Source organism: Trachypithecus francoisi, unplaced genomic scaffold (genome assembly GCF_009764315.1).
Source record: "Trachypithecus francoisi isolate TF-2019V2 unplaced genomic scaffold, Tfra_2.0 Lachesis_group5, whole genome shotgun sequence".
NCBI classification, from domain to species: Eukaryota; Metazoa; Chordata; class Mammalia; order Primates; family Cercopithecidae; genus Trachypithecus; species Trachypithecus francoisi.
In genome coordinates this window covers 134,773,216-134,790,881 of record NW_022681470.1, presented here as the reverse complement: position 1 = coordinate 134,790,881, position 17,666 = coordinate 134,773,216, and the positions used below count along the sequence as shown (strand labels likewise).

The 17,666-nt window shown below is 53.7% G+C and overlaps 1 protein-coding gene across 1 annotated transcript in view; it reads right to left on the bottom strand.

The window, feature by feature from the left end:
* BRD4 (bromodomain containing 4) overlaps positions 1-17,666 on the bottom strand; it is a 101,868-nt gene that overhangs the window by 16,700 nt on the left and 67,502 nt on the right. Inside the window, 9 exon segments of the mRNA XM_033198027.1 lie at positions 1,795-1,905; positions 2,928-3,223; positions 3,704-3,903; positions 4,590-4,799; positions 11,051-11,179; positions 12,341-12,703; positions 13,303-13,592; positions 15,395-15,530; positions 16,878-17,015. Of these exon segments, the coding sequence (XP_033053918.1) occupies positions 1,795-1,905; positions 2,928-3,223; positions 3,704-3,903; positions 4,590-4,799; positions 11,051-11,179; positions 12,341-12,703; positions 13,303-13,592; positions 15,395-15,530; positions 16,878-17,015 (1,873 nt within the window).

Sequence of the window (17,666 nt, the reverse complement as noted above, 5' to 3'; positions counted from 1 at the left end):
CACTTGGTCACTCAGATCCTTACATGAAAAGGCTATAAAACCTCCGGTAGGAGCAGTCAGCTAGAAAACAGGAGGTGCAAAAACCCAGAGGAAGGCAAGCTGGAGGAGGCTTGGCTGGCACCGGAAGTGAAAAGTCAGCGGCCACCAGGAATGCTAATTGGATCCAAGAATACAGCCATTCACCCCACTCACTGTGCGGCGAGTGGGAGCCCTAGCTTCGGGTGGCAGAGCCAGCCCTATCCTGGGCAGCCATGGGGTGCAGCGCCTCCTGCTGGCTGATGGATTACAAAAGCAGTGTGGGGAGAGTGCTGGTTAGAGATGAAAGGGTGAAGGATGGCGACAGGGAAGGCCAGGAGGCCAGTGAGCTGCCCAGGGCATTCTGCACAGTTGTGCTAGAGAATGTGGGCATCTGGAGTCCTAGAGGGTCTTTCAGCCCACTTCAAGGCAAGTCTCCTCACTCACCTGGGAAGCAGAGGGCACCAGGCTGTCCAAGGGAAAAGGAATACTGACAAGACCCGAGGTGCCACCTGCCCCCGCCCCATCTGCGCACACACCTCAGAGCAACATGGCTCTCCCCAGCTGCTGTGAGGGGTCCTCAATCTTCCTTGGCAAGATCAAGTTATTTACATGCACTGATTATTGACGGTTAGCATTTATTTCTAGTTAGAATAAAATCCCAGGGATGCGACAAGCCCGTGGGAAAACATGCAGGAGTCTACTGCCAAAACACAGGTTTCCCACTGTGGATGCCCACTCCCCAGCCTGCCTGAGACCCTAGGGCCAGCTCTCAGGTGGTCTGCAGCACGCCAGCTCACTGATGCAGCTGCACCAGCCTAGCGGCAACCCCGCTGGCCATAAACACAGGATGTTAGCTCCATCGCTCAGCAGGGGCTGGTTGCCAGGCCTCCTGGGCACCATGGCTCCCTCCCTATCCTCTCCTCTGCACCAGCCTGAGCATCTGTGCCCCTGAGAATAATGAGGAAAGTGCACACTTGGAGGAGAGCAGACCCTCTCCACTCCCACCTGGCACCCAGAATCGCTACCTGCCTCCACCTCCCACTGAGGCTGCTGCTCAGAAGGTGGGCTCTAAGGCGGAACCCAGGGTCTGACGTGCAGGCCCACAGGGCTTAAAGAGAAGAGACTGTTAGTTAGAATTGCAGGAGAGACACACCAAGTCCAGGTGCATGTGGAGTTAGGGCAGATTCAAGAGCAGCCAACACAGCAACGAGCACACTCTGGGGAGGAGCAGGCAATGGCCGGGGCCCAGGTGATGGCAGGGGCCAGGCCAGCAGCAGACTGGCCATGCGGCTGGCCAGCTGCAGTCTGCTCCACATCCACCAGAAATCAGCAAAGTGTCTCCCTGAAGCTGCCGCACTGCATGTGATATGGGGAAGCCCCTAGGGACACGAAGTCTCCTCTGGGGCACAAAGCTGGGTGCGGTCACCTCAAGGTCAACAGCACAGCCTGGGACCCCATGCCCACAGTCCTCATGGCCCAGCCTCCCCACCCACCATCCAGGGCTCCGCAGTGTCAACGCCTTTGGCCATTTGTCCTCCATGACCAGCCCCTGGCAGGGACAGCATGACGGACAGGCTGAGAGAATGGACACTGCTGCACAGAATGCAAGGCTATCCATGGCCCCAGGGAGACGACACAGAGACAGGCAGACAGAGGAACTGAGCAAGTTCTGGGATGGCGGTCTCTGGGCTCTAGCATCCTGGACACAAGACTGAGCTGGTGCTGGGCATAGGTGGGAGGAGTTTGGTAAGACACGTAGGACACAAGTCACCTAACCTGTTTCGGAGTCTTCGCTGTCAGAGGAGCTGGACTCACTGGAGCTCTCCGACTCTGAGGACGAGAAGCCCTTCATCTTGGAGGAGCCGGCAATCACATCAACTTTCTCAGCTGCAACCCAAGCAATGGGAGCTTGTCAGGCGAGGCCGTGGCCCAGGAGGCCGCTCTGAGCCATGGGCACACCCCATCCATCTGGAGGAAGGACCAGTGAGGAGCCTTGTGCACGGTGGGCCCAGGGGCTGCTCCTGCCAGCTGTCACTCCCAGAACCCACGTGGCCCCACAGTTCCCATGGGTAGACTGCGGACATTGGGATTTCAAGGTTCCTTCAATCTCTCAAAGTTCCCTTTGGGGGGTTTATCAGGGATTCAAGAGACCAGGCAGAGGGGTAATTTCCTAACACAAGGTACCGCTGGGCATGAGGCTTGGATTCTCCCAGTTACTGTTCAGACAGGGGAAGAAGAGGATCCAAAAGGAACATGCTGCCCAGAGGTAAGGCAAGGCAGGGAGAGACCCCAGGGGGTCTCTCAACACAGCTGTTCAGACACACGCCGGAATCATCATGTGGTGTGCCCCAGGTAGGGGCCCAAGGACACCAAGAGCCAGTATGGGCTGAGGACAAAGACTGTGCAATGCCCTGACACCGGATGCTAAGTCCTCAGAGAAAAGCCATAGGCCAAGATGAGCTGTGTGACACAAAAGAACTGCTTGGAAGAGTCCAGAAAGGATGCCACACCTAACTGTCCCTGCTAGAGAGGGACAAAGGCCGGTTCAGTGCTGCATTAACCATTGGTACACAGGTCCTGGGACCCTGCAGACCCGCCTGTCCTCCTTCCCCAAAGAGGCCAGAGAAAGACTCAGCAGCAGGCAGCCTGGGTTGAAAGCAGCTCTGGTTTAGAACACAGCTTCAGGCAACAAGGTGCAGAGGGGCCCCAGACACCACCAGTCAGAGATCTAGAAAGGCACTGACAGCCTAGGGCCGAGGGTGATGTCACAACCTTTCAGAGATTTCTGTGTCAAGAACACAAACGTTATAATTGGAAAGAAAAAGTGCACAGAGAGTAGACTGAGCAAGGAGGGAAGTTACTAAGAGTGCCCACAGAAGGACCCCCACGCCCAGAGGGCCCAAGCACACCTTGAGGTTTCCTTTTCTTCCGCAAACAGGAGGTGACATAGCGCTCCAGCTCACGCAGTGTGGACGGCTTCAGGGTCTCAAAGTCGATCTCAATCTCGTCGGGGTTGGAGTTCTTCAGCGAGGGCTCCCGTGACTGGATGATGTGCACCACGCGGCCCAGCTTCTCGCCGGGGAGCTTGTTGATGTCCAGGCTGAGCTGCCGCTTCTCCTCATAGGACATAGGCTTGCACTTGTCCTCTTCCTCCGACTCATACGTGGGAGGGGGCTTGCTCTTCATGGGCGCTGGCTCCTTCTTGCTATGAAGGGACAATGCAGACATCATCAAGAACGGGCCCCCTGAGGACGCCAGGCACTCATTCCTCCACATGTATGTTGGGGTGAAGGAGTGCCAGGGGTGCCCTTCCCATATCCCCCACCCACCGACCTTCACAGGAAACGGGGCATAGGCAACTCAATCTCTGGGAGCACCCAGCGGAGACTGAAAGTAAACTGTGACTGCAGGCTGCCTGAGTGGGGGTTGTGCTACAGCCCCATCCTTGCCGCCTATTCCCCCCAACCAAACATGGTGAGCTCCAAAGGCTCATCCTACAGAAAGGGGCAGAGACAGTGCAGCTAAGTCCTGTGTGCAAATGGCCACCAGCCTGGCCTGTGGAGCCACGCTGCAGACGGGCAGCCTCCGCACCCAACAAGGACGGGGAGGGGCAGTGGCCCACACAGTCTCAGAGCAGGCCCTGGAAGGAGGGTCCCCACCCAGGGCAAACTCAGGGGACACAGACCTTGCACTGCTGTTGCTGCTATTATTTTTCTTTGTCTTTTTGGGAGGAGGTTCCTTGGCTTTGCTTTTTTTATTCTCTTCCACTTCCTCTTTCCTTTTGTGCTTTTCTTTTTTCTTTTCCTTCTTGTCTTTCTCCTTTTTCTTTGGTTTGTTCTGCTGGGGCTGAGAGAGGGCTGCAAGCTGCTCGTGGACGGCTTTGAGCTGTGGACCAGACAGGCAAGACACACACTCAGGGCTAAGACCACCTTCCTGTCACCCAAGACCCAGGCGACTGCTCCAAAAAACATGCATCTGGGGCATCAGGGTGTGTAGGGGACGCAGGGGGAGGGAAGGCCCCCAGCTCTGCACCTGTCATGTTAACCAGATTCCTAACAAGCCTATCCCCACCCATTCCCTCAACTCCGAAGATTGCCAGTGTCCTCCTCAACAGAGGAGCCGATCAAGTCGACAGACACTAAGTCTCACAGCCATCCTGATCCCAGAAGGAGGGCCCCTAAGAAGCTAAGTAAGAGCATACAGACACGTCAGGCATGAAGGGCCTGATGACTGGCTATAGGGAGAGGAGCAACCAGGTAGCCCCAGGAGAGACGAACATCCTAGCTCAACCTCCTCCTTCCAGACATTGAAAGGATCAAGCCACCTCCTCTCTGCCCAGAAAATGGCCACGTCACTCCCCATCCCCAACTGCAAGCTCAACACAAATATCACACATACGTGCATGATCAACATGCACTTGACCTAGCAGAGGGGAAAAGGCCATAGGCGGTCCAGTGAAAATTCTGCTCCCTTGGGAACTCAGAGCCAAGAATCTCTCTTAGAAACTTCTGGGGAGGCCACCCTAGTCCATGGACTCTGGGGATTAAGAATGGAGCCACCAACGCCCTCACCTGCTCCTGGAGCTCAGCCAGCCGCTGGGCTCGCTCCTCCTCAGAGTCATCAGTCGAACTGTCACTGTCCGAGGAGCTATCGCTGCTGCTGTCGCTGGAGGAGGGCGGGGCCACAACCTTGGTGGGAGGGGGCACTGCCGGGGAGGACACAGCCACCACTGGCTCCTCAGGCTCATCCGGCATCTTGGCAAAGCGCATTTCGAACACATCCTGGTGAGAGAAAGACACGCTGTGAGGGCTGCTGGGTACCCAGGCCACGGCCTAGCATCACCTGGCCTAACTGGCTGCTGGGGCCAACTCAACAGAAACCAACCGAGAGCGAAAGAGGATGGTGATCCTCTCTTTGCCGCCAAGACAGGGGCAAGGGCCTCCGACAACTCTTGCAACACTCTTCTCTCAAATCTCACTTTGAAGAGCAAGGTGGTCCAGATGTAGCCAGGCACTTACTCCCTGGAGGACACAGCCAAGGTAAGGACGTGAGACCCAGGCCACCAAGGCAGCCAGCCCACTGAAGTCTGGGGGTGCTTGGTCAAGGGCACCCCCAAACCGCAAAACAGCCAAGGCTCCCGCCAGGTGCGTGGCGGGAGCAGGAGTCTGTGGCTTGAGAGGGTGTTCCAGGCAGAGGACACAGCACGTGCAGAGGTCCCCAGTGGGAGTGTGCCTGCCACAAGCACACCTCCTCTAGGGGACCAGGCTCTGCTGTAGCAGACACGGCTCTAAGTTGGTCTCCTCATTCCTCAGATCGTCCCTGGAGCACTTAACCAAGCAGGGCTGCACCACTGGAGGAGGCACCTCCAGCGTACATGGGACAAGGTAAGAGAAGTTTAGGCAGCAGGTGTGGGGCACTGAGGACAGGCTGCAGGAGGGAACCATTGTGCGCAGGAGACCCTAAGATCCAGCAATCAGATGGAACCACACGGGGTCATGTAGCTCAGGGAACAGCAGCCACACATAGACCACACATACTGCCAGCCAGCTAGCAAGTCCCTGCCCTACCCTGGGGGCGCTGTGCTCAATCCAGTGATGGCTCAGGACAGAGGCAGAAGCACAGGCCTGACTTCCCAGGAGAATTCTGGGACCTGCTTTAAACCAGGAATAAACTGGTCATCGTGGAAACACAGCATGGCAAGGACCTTCCCCTAAATGTGTGTCAATGCTTCAGAGAGGACCATAGCCCTGGAGTCCCCTCCTGATGGCTCAGGAGACACTTCTTGAGGCTTCCTCTCCCATGCTGCTGGAGCAGGCATCCCATATAACTGTGGTGTTGATTCCCTCCCCTCCAGGCCACCCGGAGCATGACTTCCTTTAGCCAGTAACTTTTTCTCTTTCTTTTTTTGAGACAGTCTCACTCTGTCACCCAGGTTGGAGTGCAGTGGTGCAATCTCAGCTCACTGTAACCTCTGCCTCCCAAGTAGCTGGAATTACAGGCACACACCACCACGCCCATCTAATTTTTGTATTTTTAGCAGAGACAGCGTTCTACCATGTTGGTCAGGCTGGTCTCCAACTCCTGACCTCAACAGATCCACTTGCCACGGCCTCCCAAAATGTTGGGATGACCAGCGTGAGCCACTGCGCCTGGCCCAATAAATTTTTCTTTCTTTCTTCCATCTTCTTTTTGGAGATACAGCCTTGCTCTGTTGCCCAGGGTGGAATGCAATCAGTGGCTCAATCATGGCTCACTACAGCCTCATCTTCCTGGGCTCAAGAGATCCTCCTGCCTCAGCCTCCTGAGTAACTGAGACCACCATGCCCAGCTAAGTTTTTGTGCAGACAGGTTTTTGCCATCTTGCCCAGGCTGGTCTCCAATTCCTGGGATCAATAAATCCTCCCACGAGGTGGCCTAGAATGTAGGCTGAGGCCTACAGTGAAAAGTGCTGGGATTACAGGCATGAGCCACTGCACCCAGCAAATAACTTTATTCAGAAATAACTCCTTGAGCAGGTCTGAGGCAAGGAAGAAGATACACAAGAAGGGATGACCAGAGACCATCACCAGTTAGCCTGCCAGGAGTAGGGCCCAGGGAGGAAAAGGTGGGGGGATTCACATCAGAGTGGAGGCCCTAGTGACAGAATAAGACAGATCCCTAGCCCTGCAGCACCCAGCTATGTGCCAGGTGGGTAGTGTTCTGGATATGGGTGGTCTCAGGTCCCAAAATGACTCCAAGAGGCAGTTGGGGCCACATGAGCTTCTGGAAGAGCCAGGCCTGCTGCCAAGCAGCAGGGAGCAGGTTAGAGAAGTGGGCCTCAGAAGTGTCAGGACATCATGAAGGGAGATATCAGCTCTGCCTCCCAGGAGAGAGGGAGTGCCCCTCTACTGACTGGTAGCTACTGCAGTGAACTAGTCTGTAAGGCTGGGCCAGCTTCGAGACATGAGGATGTCCTCGTTCCTCCCCACCAGGTGATGACTGCTGTGTAAATGGTGGGGTGGGGGCACGTGGCATTCACTCTGAGGCCTCCTTCCATTCCCTGGGTGCCCATGGCGGCTCTCCAAAGGCCCCAGGAACAAAGAGCAAAGAATACAAGACACAAAGCCAGCTGGGATGAGAAACTAACATTGGCAGGACTGGGAACTGCCAGCTTCCTGGCGTGTCCAGTTGCGTGACCCTGTCATCCTTCATTGTCTCTTGGACATGAGAACTGCTGTTGTAGCCTGAGTGGGGGGCACCCTAGGAAACCCACAAGCCAGTGGGCCCCGGGCTGCTGTAGGAAAACCTTGCTGTGTGGCTGCAACAGTCACATGTCCCCAAGTAACAGCTTGATGATAAACAGGAATGACAAGTTCCCTGTTCAAGGAGCTCACACTCTAGTTGGAAACAGAAAAGCGAATGAATACATGGGCAGCAATGGGTTGCCATGAGCTGGAAGTGTGCTAAGACCTAAGAGTGAAAGAACACAGTCAGGGATGCTGTGGAGCCAGCGAGAGGACAGTAAAACCCGATTCAAGATGCACCCAGGGCAAGCCTCTCACAAGGGAGGATGGTGATGGTGAGGGGGAGCACGCACCAGCACCCACCATGGAACACGGAGCGCAAGCATTCTGTTGGACTGACAGAGACCCAGCTGACGCCCAGCCCCCTGCCCAGCATCCCATAACCTACACCCCACTCCTCTGGAGGTCTGGCTCTGAGGTCGTGCTTCTCAGTTTCAGCACACCCCACTGGTTTCAGACAAGTATCTTGGCTGTCAGGCTGTGGAACACAGGTTTTCTCAAGGACCTCAGAATTCAGAGGCTGAGAGAGAAAAATAAAGTGGCTCCTTTTCCAAGTAACTTTCCAGATAAATCCCACTTCTTGGGCCCAGCCCAATTAAGAGACCCAATTAAGCAAGTCCCAACAGGTCTTGAAGAGGTGAGCAAGGGCTGGGGCTTTGTCCCTCCCCTTCTCTGATGGAGAATTTGCTCTCTATCCCATGTTGATGCAGAGAAAGTAGAGAGACGAAAGAAAAACAAAGCCTGAAATGCCACAAACACAACTGCCCACTGAAGAGAAGCCTGCCCTGGAACCCTCCACATCAACTCTGTTGCTCAAAGAGAAACACCTCTACCAAGCACTGGCAGAGAGGTACCCCTCCCAAGGGCAGGCAAAGCAGGCTGGGCCAGAGGCAGCCCACCCACAGCACCCCCTACCCCTTGGCCTGCACTGGGCCCCCCTTAAGAGTGAGGCCTGTGTCTACTACAGTTCAGCACCTGTAGCCTGTGTGTAGAAGAAACTCTTCTGCTGCAGGGTCTGTGGTGTGACAGACATCCCAGTGGCCTTGGTAAACTCTACATTCAGGCAGGTTTCCCAGAAGGAAAAAAATGCAAAAAACACTGAAGACCCAAAAATCTTTGTTGGAGAATATCTGTGAAAAGGAGGTGGCTCCACGGTGCAGGAGAGGACAGGAAAAATGAGATAAAAATGAGGAAGGAAGGAATAGAATGCATCAGAAAGTGCTTTCTCTTTTCTTTCTCTTAGTAAAGTAGCTCAAAACAGTCACCTCTGGTGCTGGGAGAGAATCTGTTTCTGCTGAGTTCTTCCTGTGAGGGTAGATGAAGGGCATGGGTATCAACGTGAGCAGTGTGGGCAAAAGCTGTGCCCGTCTTCTCAAGAGAGTGGGAGAGAGGGAGCGATGGAGGAGCTTAAGGCACAAATCTGAGGGCGCCACTGCCACCGGGTGGCACTGAACAAAAACTGCATTCAAATTAAAAAGCCTGGCCGGGCATGGTGGCTCACGCCTGTAATCCCAGCACTTTGGGAGGCTGAGCAGGCGGATCACGAGGTCAGGAGTTCAAGACCAGCCTGACCAATATGGTGAAACCCCGTCTCTACTAAAAATACAAAAATTAGCTGGGTGTAGTAGTGTGCGCCTGTATTCCCAGCTACTCAGGCGGCTGAGGCAGGAGAATTGCTTGAACCCAGGAGGGTGAGGTTGCAGTGAGGTGAGATTTGTCATCGCACTCCAGCCTGGGTGACAGAAAGAGACTGCATCTCAAAAAAAAAAAAAAAGGAAAGAAATTAAAAAGCCTCAACTCCTTCAAGGATGGGAAATGCAAACATGGATGACGAAGGGGCAATGTTGTTTGTGAAGAAGGCACACAGACGCCACCAAAGTGAAGAGAGGGCAACAACTCCCCAAGTCACAGAAAATAAAACTAAGAAACAGGCCAGGTGCTGTGGCTCATGCCTGTAATCCTGGAAGTTTGGGAGGCTGAAGTGGGTGGATCACCTAAGCCCAGGAGTTTGAGACCAGCCTGGGCAACACAGTGAGACGCCATGTCTACAAAAAAATACAAAAATTAGCCAGGCATGGTGGCACACGCTTACTGTCCTAGCTACTTGGGAGGCTCAACTGAGCACAGCAGGTTGAGGCTGCAGTAAGCAGAATGAGACCCCGTTTCCAAAAAAAAAAAAAACCCTAACAAAAAGTAGAAATAAAAAGCCCTAAGCCTGAGCATGCATTTAAATAACAAGAGACACATCCATACTAGTAAGAAAAAGCCCAACAAACTTCACAAGGAAAGTGTTTACCCTACCTCAAGAGTTTGAGCACATGTCCTCTGAAGTCAAGGCAGCCCCTGATCCACAGAGAACAGGAGACACAGTGCCTTAGGTCCAGTGGGAGCAGGTATGGGGTGCTATGGTGGGGAGTCTGGGACAACACGAGGAACTAGTGCAGCTGGGAGGCAAGCAGACAGTGGGGCTCTGGTGACCTCTGCCTGGCACAGATCTGCAGGTCACCAAAGGCTTTCCAAGTCCTCACTTCTGCCCTGGAAGCAGATGGCTGTGAGAGCCAGGAGTGCAGAAGCCTGCTAAGGCCTACAATGAGCACATCAGCACCTCATGATGGCAGGTGGCCCAGCACACAGCCTGCTCTGACCCTGAGAACCGAAGCAACCCATGGCCTTGGGGAGAAAAGGCTGGGAATTTTTATGATCATTTATCTACAGTTTTAAATAATTTAAAAAAGAAGATGGGTCTGTAATCCCAGCACTTTGGGAGTCCGAGGCAGGTGGAACACTTAAGCCCAGGGGTTCCAGAACAGCCTGTGCAACATGGTAAAACTCCACCTCTTTAAGAAAAAAGAAAAGAAAAGAGGCAAAATTAGCTGGGCATGGTGGTGCAAGTCTGCAGTCCCAGCTACTCGGGAGGCTGAGGTGGGAGGATTGCTTGAGCCTGGAAGGCAGAGGCTGCCGTGACTATGATTGTGCCACTACACTCCAGCCTGGGTGACAGAACGAGACCCTGTCTCCAATAATTAAGACCCCCTCCCCCGGCAAAAAAAAAAAAAAAAGAAAGAAAGAAAAAGATGATAGTACTAAATATTGACTTTATTCTCCAAAATTTTTAACTCAATCTTATTAACCAAAGAAAGCTGTTTTTTAAACCTAAATATTTTTCCTTTCTTAAAAAAATAATAGTTCACACGTCTATGCTGTAATCTCCCCTCCCCGTCCACACGTGTATTTCACATTGTGAACCACCCAGGCTCTCAAATTGAAGGAAGTGGCCCAGGATCCCCCATCAGAATTGTGGCCATGTGGAAAAACAACCATTCTGCAGCTAGAAGGCTCTTAAGGCTCTGGTGGAAAGATGTCCACAGTGCAGATGTCCTCAGCTCACAACTGTGACAGAACCTACTTGGCAAGAGTGCCCCCCACCCCCGAACCACTTGAGACAGGTGTGTTTTGTAGGAGAGACTGGGCCATGCACAACACACACCCGCTCTTCCAGCCAAAAGCAAATGAGAGCTGGTGGAGGATGGGGAAGGGGGCCTGCAGTGGAACACCCACTCTACTTTAACTGAATAACCTCAACTTAAAATGTGTGCACTAGGCTGAGTTTAGACACTTTTCTAAAGCAACATGGTATTATCCCAAGGAAAGTGACAGAAAAAAAAACTGCCAAGGCCCACAGAGGTCTGCTCCCACGAGGACCTCAGCCCGCTCTGCTGAGGGTGGCTGTGCCCTCCCCCAAGCCTCACCTGGAGCTTGCGGGCCATGGCCACCACCTCGTGGTCAGGAGGGTTGTACTTATAGCAGTTGGAGAACATCAATCGGACGTCAGCACCAAACTCCTGAGCATCACGGTACTCACGGGCCTCCAGTTTAGACTGGAAAACAAGACAGGTCCCTGTTAGCTGTGTCTGCCCAAGTGACCATGGAGAAGTAGCTAGCAGCAGATGAAAGGGCTGCCTAGAGGAGCAAGTTGGTTTCTTGGTTCTCAGTTTTGTCAAGACTCTAGTAGGGGACAGGCCATCACCCCAGTTCTCAGCCTCAGGGCTGGGATTGGCCCTGCCAGCATCCCAGCTTACCTGCCTGGCTCACAGGCAGGTAGACTCAGAACCCACAGGAGGTGGAGCCTGAGCCAGAACTGAGGGGGAGAAGTGATGGAGAGGGCTGGGCCCAGCTCATCGTGATGACACAGTACAGGAGCTCGTCAAACGGACACAGCACTGTTCCCTGTTCTGCCTGCCCCATGTTTGGGACTCCACTCCCAGAAGAAGACACACGTAATAAGTTTTTTTTTTTTTTTTTTGAGGCGGAGTCTCGCTCTGTCGCCAGGACTGGAGTGCAGTGGCCGGATCTCAGCTCACTGCAAGCTCCGCCTCCGGGTTTACGCCATTCTCCTGCCTCAGCCTCCCGAGTAGCTGGGACTACAGGCGCCCGCCACCTCGCCCGGCTAGTTTTTGTATTTTTAGTAGAGACGGGGTTTCACCGTGTTAGCCAGGATGGTCTCGATCTCCTGACCTCGTGATCCGCCCGTCTCGGCCTCCCAAAGTGCTGGGATTACAGGCTTGAGCCACCGCGCCCGGCCACGTAATAAGTTTTAAAACCAAAAAGGTCTCAAAACACTATGGTGAAAATGTTGGCACTTACAGCGTGCCTCCCACACAGAAGAGATAGCAAGGCCTTCCCCACCAGAAAGAGGCTGGCAAGGCCGCCAAGTCCCAAACTCTCATGGAGCATCTACTGTGTGGGCAAGGTACCCGGGGCCCCGGGCCCCCAAGACCAGAGGGCTTGTCTTGCTTTTCCTCAGACTAGAGGAAGGGGCAGCACAGCCATCCGCAGCCACAATGGCCAAGCACGGGGGCTCAGAGCATGTCCCACAGCGGCCAGCAGGGGGCGCTCAGTTTCTTCGAGTTAGCAGGAAAAGCCCACGCAGCCACCGTTCCAGGCCTAGGCCTCCTCTTGGACTGGAAAGGCTAGGAAGGCTCTGATGTGGAGGGACAGCCTGCCCACCTTGTCCCTCTGCTCAGGCACATCCCACTCACCTTGATTGTGCTCATGTCCATGGGGTGCTTGATGATGTCACAGTAGTCGTGCAGGCCCAGTGCCTCCACGTCCACAGGCTTGTAGAAGGGCCAGGCATAGGCGGCGTGCTTCTTGGCAAACATCTCCTTGAGGATGCCGCTGCAGCACTTGAGCTGCTCTGAGACCTTGCTGCTCTTCTCTGGTGCTGGGTGCTGCTGAGAGTCGGGCACGTCCTTCTTTGGAGGTTTCACAGGCCGGCTGCTCTCCCGCCGCTGGCCCAGCTTGGTGGTCTTGGGCTCCGGGGGCAGTGAGGGTGGCTCGTGAATGGGGTCGATGGTGGTGGGGGTGGTGGTGTCTGCTTTCCTCTTCACTCCTTTCTTTGTCTGCCAAGAACACGGACGCCAACAGGCACAGTCAGAAGTGGCAGCCAGCACAGCTGCCCTCAGGGTCACCCCCAAAGCCATGCCCTGTCTAGGGGCCCGACATTCACATAGGATGGACCCAAAGATAACTGCATAGGCAAAGGGCCAAGGACAGGCAGACGGTGTTCCACCACTCTGCTCTGCAGCTGGGACAGGACCTGCCTGTGGCAGGAGAAAGCATAAAACTGTGTGCTCACTTGGAAGCCAAGGGACCTCTGGAGGCTGCTTACTACCTAGCACCAGGGCCTCCCCCCAAGTGCCCAGGGGAGGCACAATTCAGAGACTATTTAGATGGCACATCTGCAAATATGCACAGTCTAAATTAGAGAGGGGCGGGGGGGGGGGGGGTGCAGGAACCCACTAGGAGGTGTGACACAATTATGGGATCTTTTGAGTCAGTGGGGCAGCTGCTTCTAGGCTGCAATTTCAACACAGCAAGATCTCCCCAGAAACACCCACCAATGCCCGGGACCCAGGACAGGCTTTGTGTAAAGCACGGGCAAGGACAGGGTTGCTCTCCTCCCTGGTGACAGCAGCCCTCCAGAGTCCAGGACACTCACCTTCACAGGCTGTGGGGTGGCCGCGATGATGGGTGGGTGGCTCTGTACAGGCTGGGGAGCTGGAGCGGGTGGGGGTTGTGGCTGGGGGGGCACCGGCGGGGGTGTCTGCAGTGGCTGGGGAGGCACCACTGTCATGACAGGGGTCTGGACGATGAGGTCTGGGGTGACGGCAGGGAAGGGGTGAGGCGTGGCCTGCACAGGAGGAGGATTCGGCTGAGGGGTCTGGGTCTGCGGAGGAGTTGATGCTTGAGTTGTGTTTGGTACCGTGGAAACACCAGGTTTTGCTGTCCCTACGAATCATAATAAGACAGGGAGTTAGAGGCCATGCTAACGTCCACATGCTGGTTGACCTTACGGGGCCACACACCACACACAGTGAGCGCACATCTGCGTGCTGCATTTGCCTGAGAGATGAACATCCCAGACTCCACTCTGCCAAACCCGTCCACCTGTTCCTGGGGCTCAGAGAACAGCAGAAAACCGCACTTCTCATTTCCGAGGGCGTCCTGGCTGCAACTCCCAACTCAGGCACAAAGACCCCTTCATGAAGCCTGGAGGCCCAGGCTGAAGGAGCAGGAAGCACACGCTGACAGGGGACAGAGAGCGGGAAAACACTCAGAGCTTCCAGGCACAGCTGCCCTAGTTCCCAGAAGCACTGTCTTCTGAGTAAAAGCTTCTGGCAGGGAGCCGGCAGTAGCCACCCTTGCCAAAGTTTCTGGAAACTGGCAGACCCCCACCTCCGCGAGCCACAGGGGGCAGCTGGACTGCTGCCCTTCATGACTGGCTCCGGCGCTGCCTCCCAGCAGCTGTGCAGGGAGTCCAAACACACAATGGTCACGTGGCTCACCCAACCAGCTGCAAAAAGTGAGGGGTTAAGGTCAGAGCTCTAACAAGAGCGGATGGACCAGGGTGCGAACGTCTGGGAGCATAACCTGGAGCGGATGGACCGGGGTGCGAACGTCTGGGAGCATAACCTGGGTCACCACATCCTTCGTGTGCATGCTGGCTGCCATGAAAACGGAAAAAGACACCCAGTGCCTTCATCTACCAGCTCAAGCAACACCCATGTTCTCTGTGCATCTCAAGGAGCAAGGGTGAGATTCCACTGAGTTTCCCAATTCTCATTCCCCTGGCACAACTGCTGGGCTTCTCCCAGACTGGAACAGGAGGTGCCACCATGTCTGTCTGCCCAGCGTGCAGCCCAAACCCCTGGTCCCAGGGAGTGAGGACCAATATCCTCATGTAAGGATAAGGGATGTGACTTACATGAGGATCAGGGATGTGATCTGATACGTACAAGAGCCACAGGATGACACGTGAGACTAGTTCTCCTTATTTACCTCTGCGTGCAGCAGGGGATGCAGCAACCCCCTTTCTGCCACCACTTCAGAACAGCGTGGGAGGCCAGGTGAAAGGCTGCTGCTCAGAGAAGCAAACAACTCACACTCAGGGACCACCTTGCAAATGTCACCCTTCTGCAGCATGGAGTTGCAAAGGACAAGATGTGGACAGTAGCTGCTGGTTTCCTAGACAGAATAATTTCCTGGAGTGCACAGCTCTGCCAGCTGGCCCCTGGAACCCTGTGTCAGTTGGGGGTGGTGACAGGCAGAAATGGATGCGGAAGCCTTTCACTTCAGATGACTGAGCATCAGAAGCAGGGATAGCTCTGACACCAGTGCATTAAGGTAATTCCAATTTCCAACCTCAAGGTTTAGAGCTGAGATGTTAGTTAAAATGATTTCTGGTCATGTTAATGTCCTTAAAATGGAAAAGTAAAAACCACCTATGATACTGGTAGAGTCAAGTATTCAAAAAATGTCAAAGTGCTTTGAAAAGTTACACTTTCTTTTTATCGTAAATCCATCACCTACCCTCAGAAAAGGCAGGGCCCAATTATTTCTGCTTAGGAGAGGCCACAGGGCCACATGACCCTGTGGGATGGATCCAACACCAAACCCAATCTCACATGTCCAAACACGGAATGCAGTATATAATGTCACCATCTTCCTGCCACTCCCAGCCCCCCACTGAACTTGGAAAAGGGACAAAGGTCGGGGAGAAAGTCAGTTTACTTGCTATTTCAGTACTCTACCTGCTTCTTTCCTCCCACGTCCTCTTCCTTTCGCCTGGACTATCATGATCTCGGTTTCTTCTGTGGGTAGTTCATTTATTTTTTGCAAGAAGAGCTTTTCCAGAGCTTCTGCCATTAAGACTATGTCATCTCCAGGCTGGATAAGGAGACACAGGGGTAGAGTCAGAGGGCCCTCCCCTCCCCACCTCTGTAGACAGGGCACCCCATGCCACCCCCTGCCCCCAAAGCATGAAGCGTCGTATTCCGGGTCCTTCCCCGATCTGCACCCAAAGGAGCCACAATGGCTACACTACCAGGTATCACAGAGGCTTGTGTTCCCACAGGTGTGCTGAGCCTACACTTGTCTACCTACACCTCCCTCATCTTTTAAGCTCTGGCCTGTCTGAGAAGCCATCCTAATGCCTTAAGCATCTGCCAAGCTCAGCCAATCACTGAAAGGGGCCCTCCTTTGACACAATTCAGTTTCACCAGAAATACTTGAATGACACAGGATTTTTTGCCATGATACATTAGCAGGGCCCCAGCAATGCTCCCCAATGTACCCCCATGGCAGCTTACCAGGACTCTGGGCACTGCACATCTCACACTAGTTTAGGGGTCCCACTCTGTCACCTCATCTATAACATGCTGTTCCCACTCAGTTCTAAACTGAGAGCCTGGTCTGCACATTTTGCTCAAACCTAAGTGGTGAGAGCTGAAACTTTAAAAAACACAGTAAACTTCAAGAAACTCACCTACCCATCTCTTCTGGGCATTTTTACCCACTACACCAGCAGAGGTCAAAAGCTGAGTTCTGTATAGTGTCTCCCTCCAGAGTCGTTCTATTTGAAAGGGTTGATTTTAATCACATCTGTGGTCTGAACTGTAAACAAATGATCTGGCTTCATGGCACAGCCGAGCCGAAAGGTTTGGCTACGGGGTTAGGAAGTGACCTTCAGGTCTACATGTAGGATCGGGGGGACACTTCATCTATGGCCAAGAGTTATCGACAGTCATGTCCACAGTTCCAGCAGACCATCACCCACAGAGCAACTGAGCTCTGCGCCGGCCCCATCACACCCTCTCTCACGTGGAGGTCTGTTTGGGCACACCTCTGCACAACTACATTTTAGCAGGCTCTTTCCTAACAATTTACATCACCCAAATGGACTTTGTCATGAGTCGCCACTATTCTCCTCACACCTTCTCTACTAGACATGCTCAGGAACCAAAATCCCAAGGGCACCAGAAGCACATGCTTCAGGCTAACAAGGACGGCTTGCAAGTTCAACATGGCCAGCACCCTCCTCCCAGCAAAAAAGCCCACACCCAGCCACAGGCACAACCACAGGTCTCATTACCTCTACCTCCAAGGGTCTCCTCTTGCCAGACTCGAAGCCCAGCCACACCCAACACCCCTGCCCACGGGCTCCTGACATGCCCACTGCCGTCGCCTCTCCTCCACTCTCCCCAGGGCAGCTGGACACCCACCCCCATATCTCACCTTGTTGTAGATGTAACAATTTGTAAACATAGTGTTGAAGTCCTGGATACATTCCTGAGCATTCCAGTAATAGTTGTTTTCCAAGCGCTTCTTTATTGTTCCCATATCCATAGGCGTTTTAATGATCTTATAGTAATCCTGGAGAGCAGAGAGCAAAAGTCCAGTGTCACCTAGGCAGCCAGGCAGCACAAACGCTGGGCTGGCCAGGCTGGCCTGGGGACCTCACCCCTGGCTGCTGCACAGGTAAATCCACGGGAACCACAGCTCCTACTGGCATCAGCAAGTGATCTCGAGGGGGAACACCAAAATACAGTGGAGTGGGGAAGGGTTCCTGAATGCTGGAGAGTAATTCAGAGGGAAACATACAAGTTTCCAACTGCTCTACCTTAGAACAGGTTGCCTTTATTGAAATGCACATTTTTTCTTTTTATAGATGCTAAAATATTCTTTTACTTTTAATAAATAAGGGGAAAACCAGGCAGCCTTTTAAAAAGCAATTCTCACCTAGTAAGACAATCCATGGCAGGTCCTACCTGTCCCCACCATTTGAAATTTTACATGTCCATAAAATGCAAATTCCCCTGGCGCCAATGCTGGAGCCCACTCTTAACCCTTGGCCCTGGCACTCCTGCCTCCTTGTCACCATGAAGAGCTGCAGAGCATAAGCTTCCACCCTTAGTCAAGTTCACTGGACTCATGTTTCTTTCACTTGCACATAGTCTACCACTAAGGATTCTTTAGTATCCAGATACAGTTGAACGACCAGGTTAACTGCCAAATGACAAATCT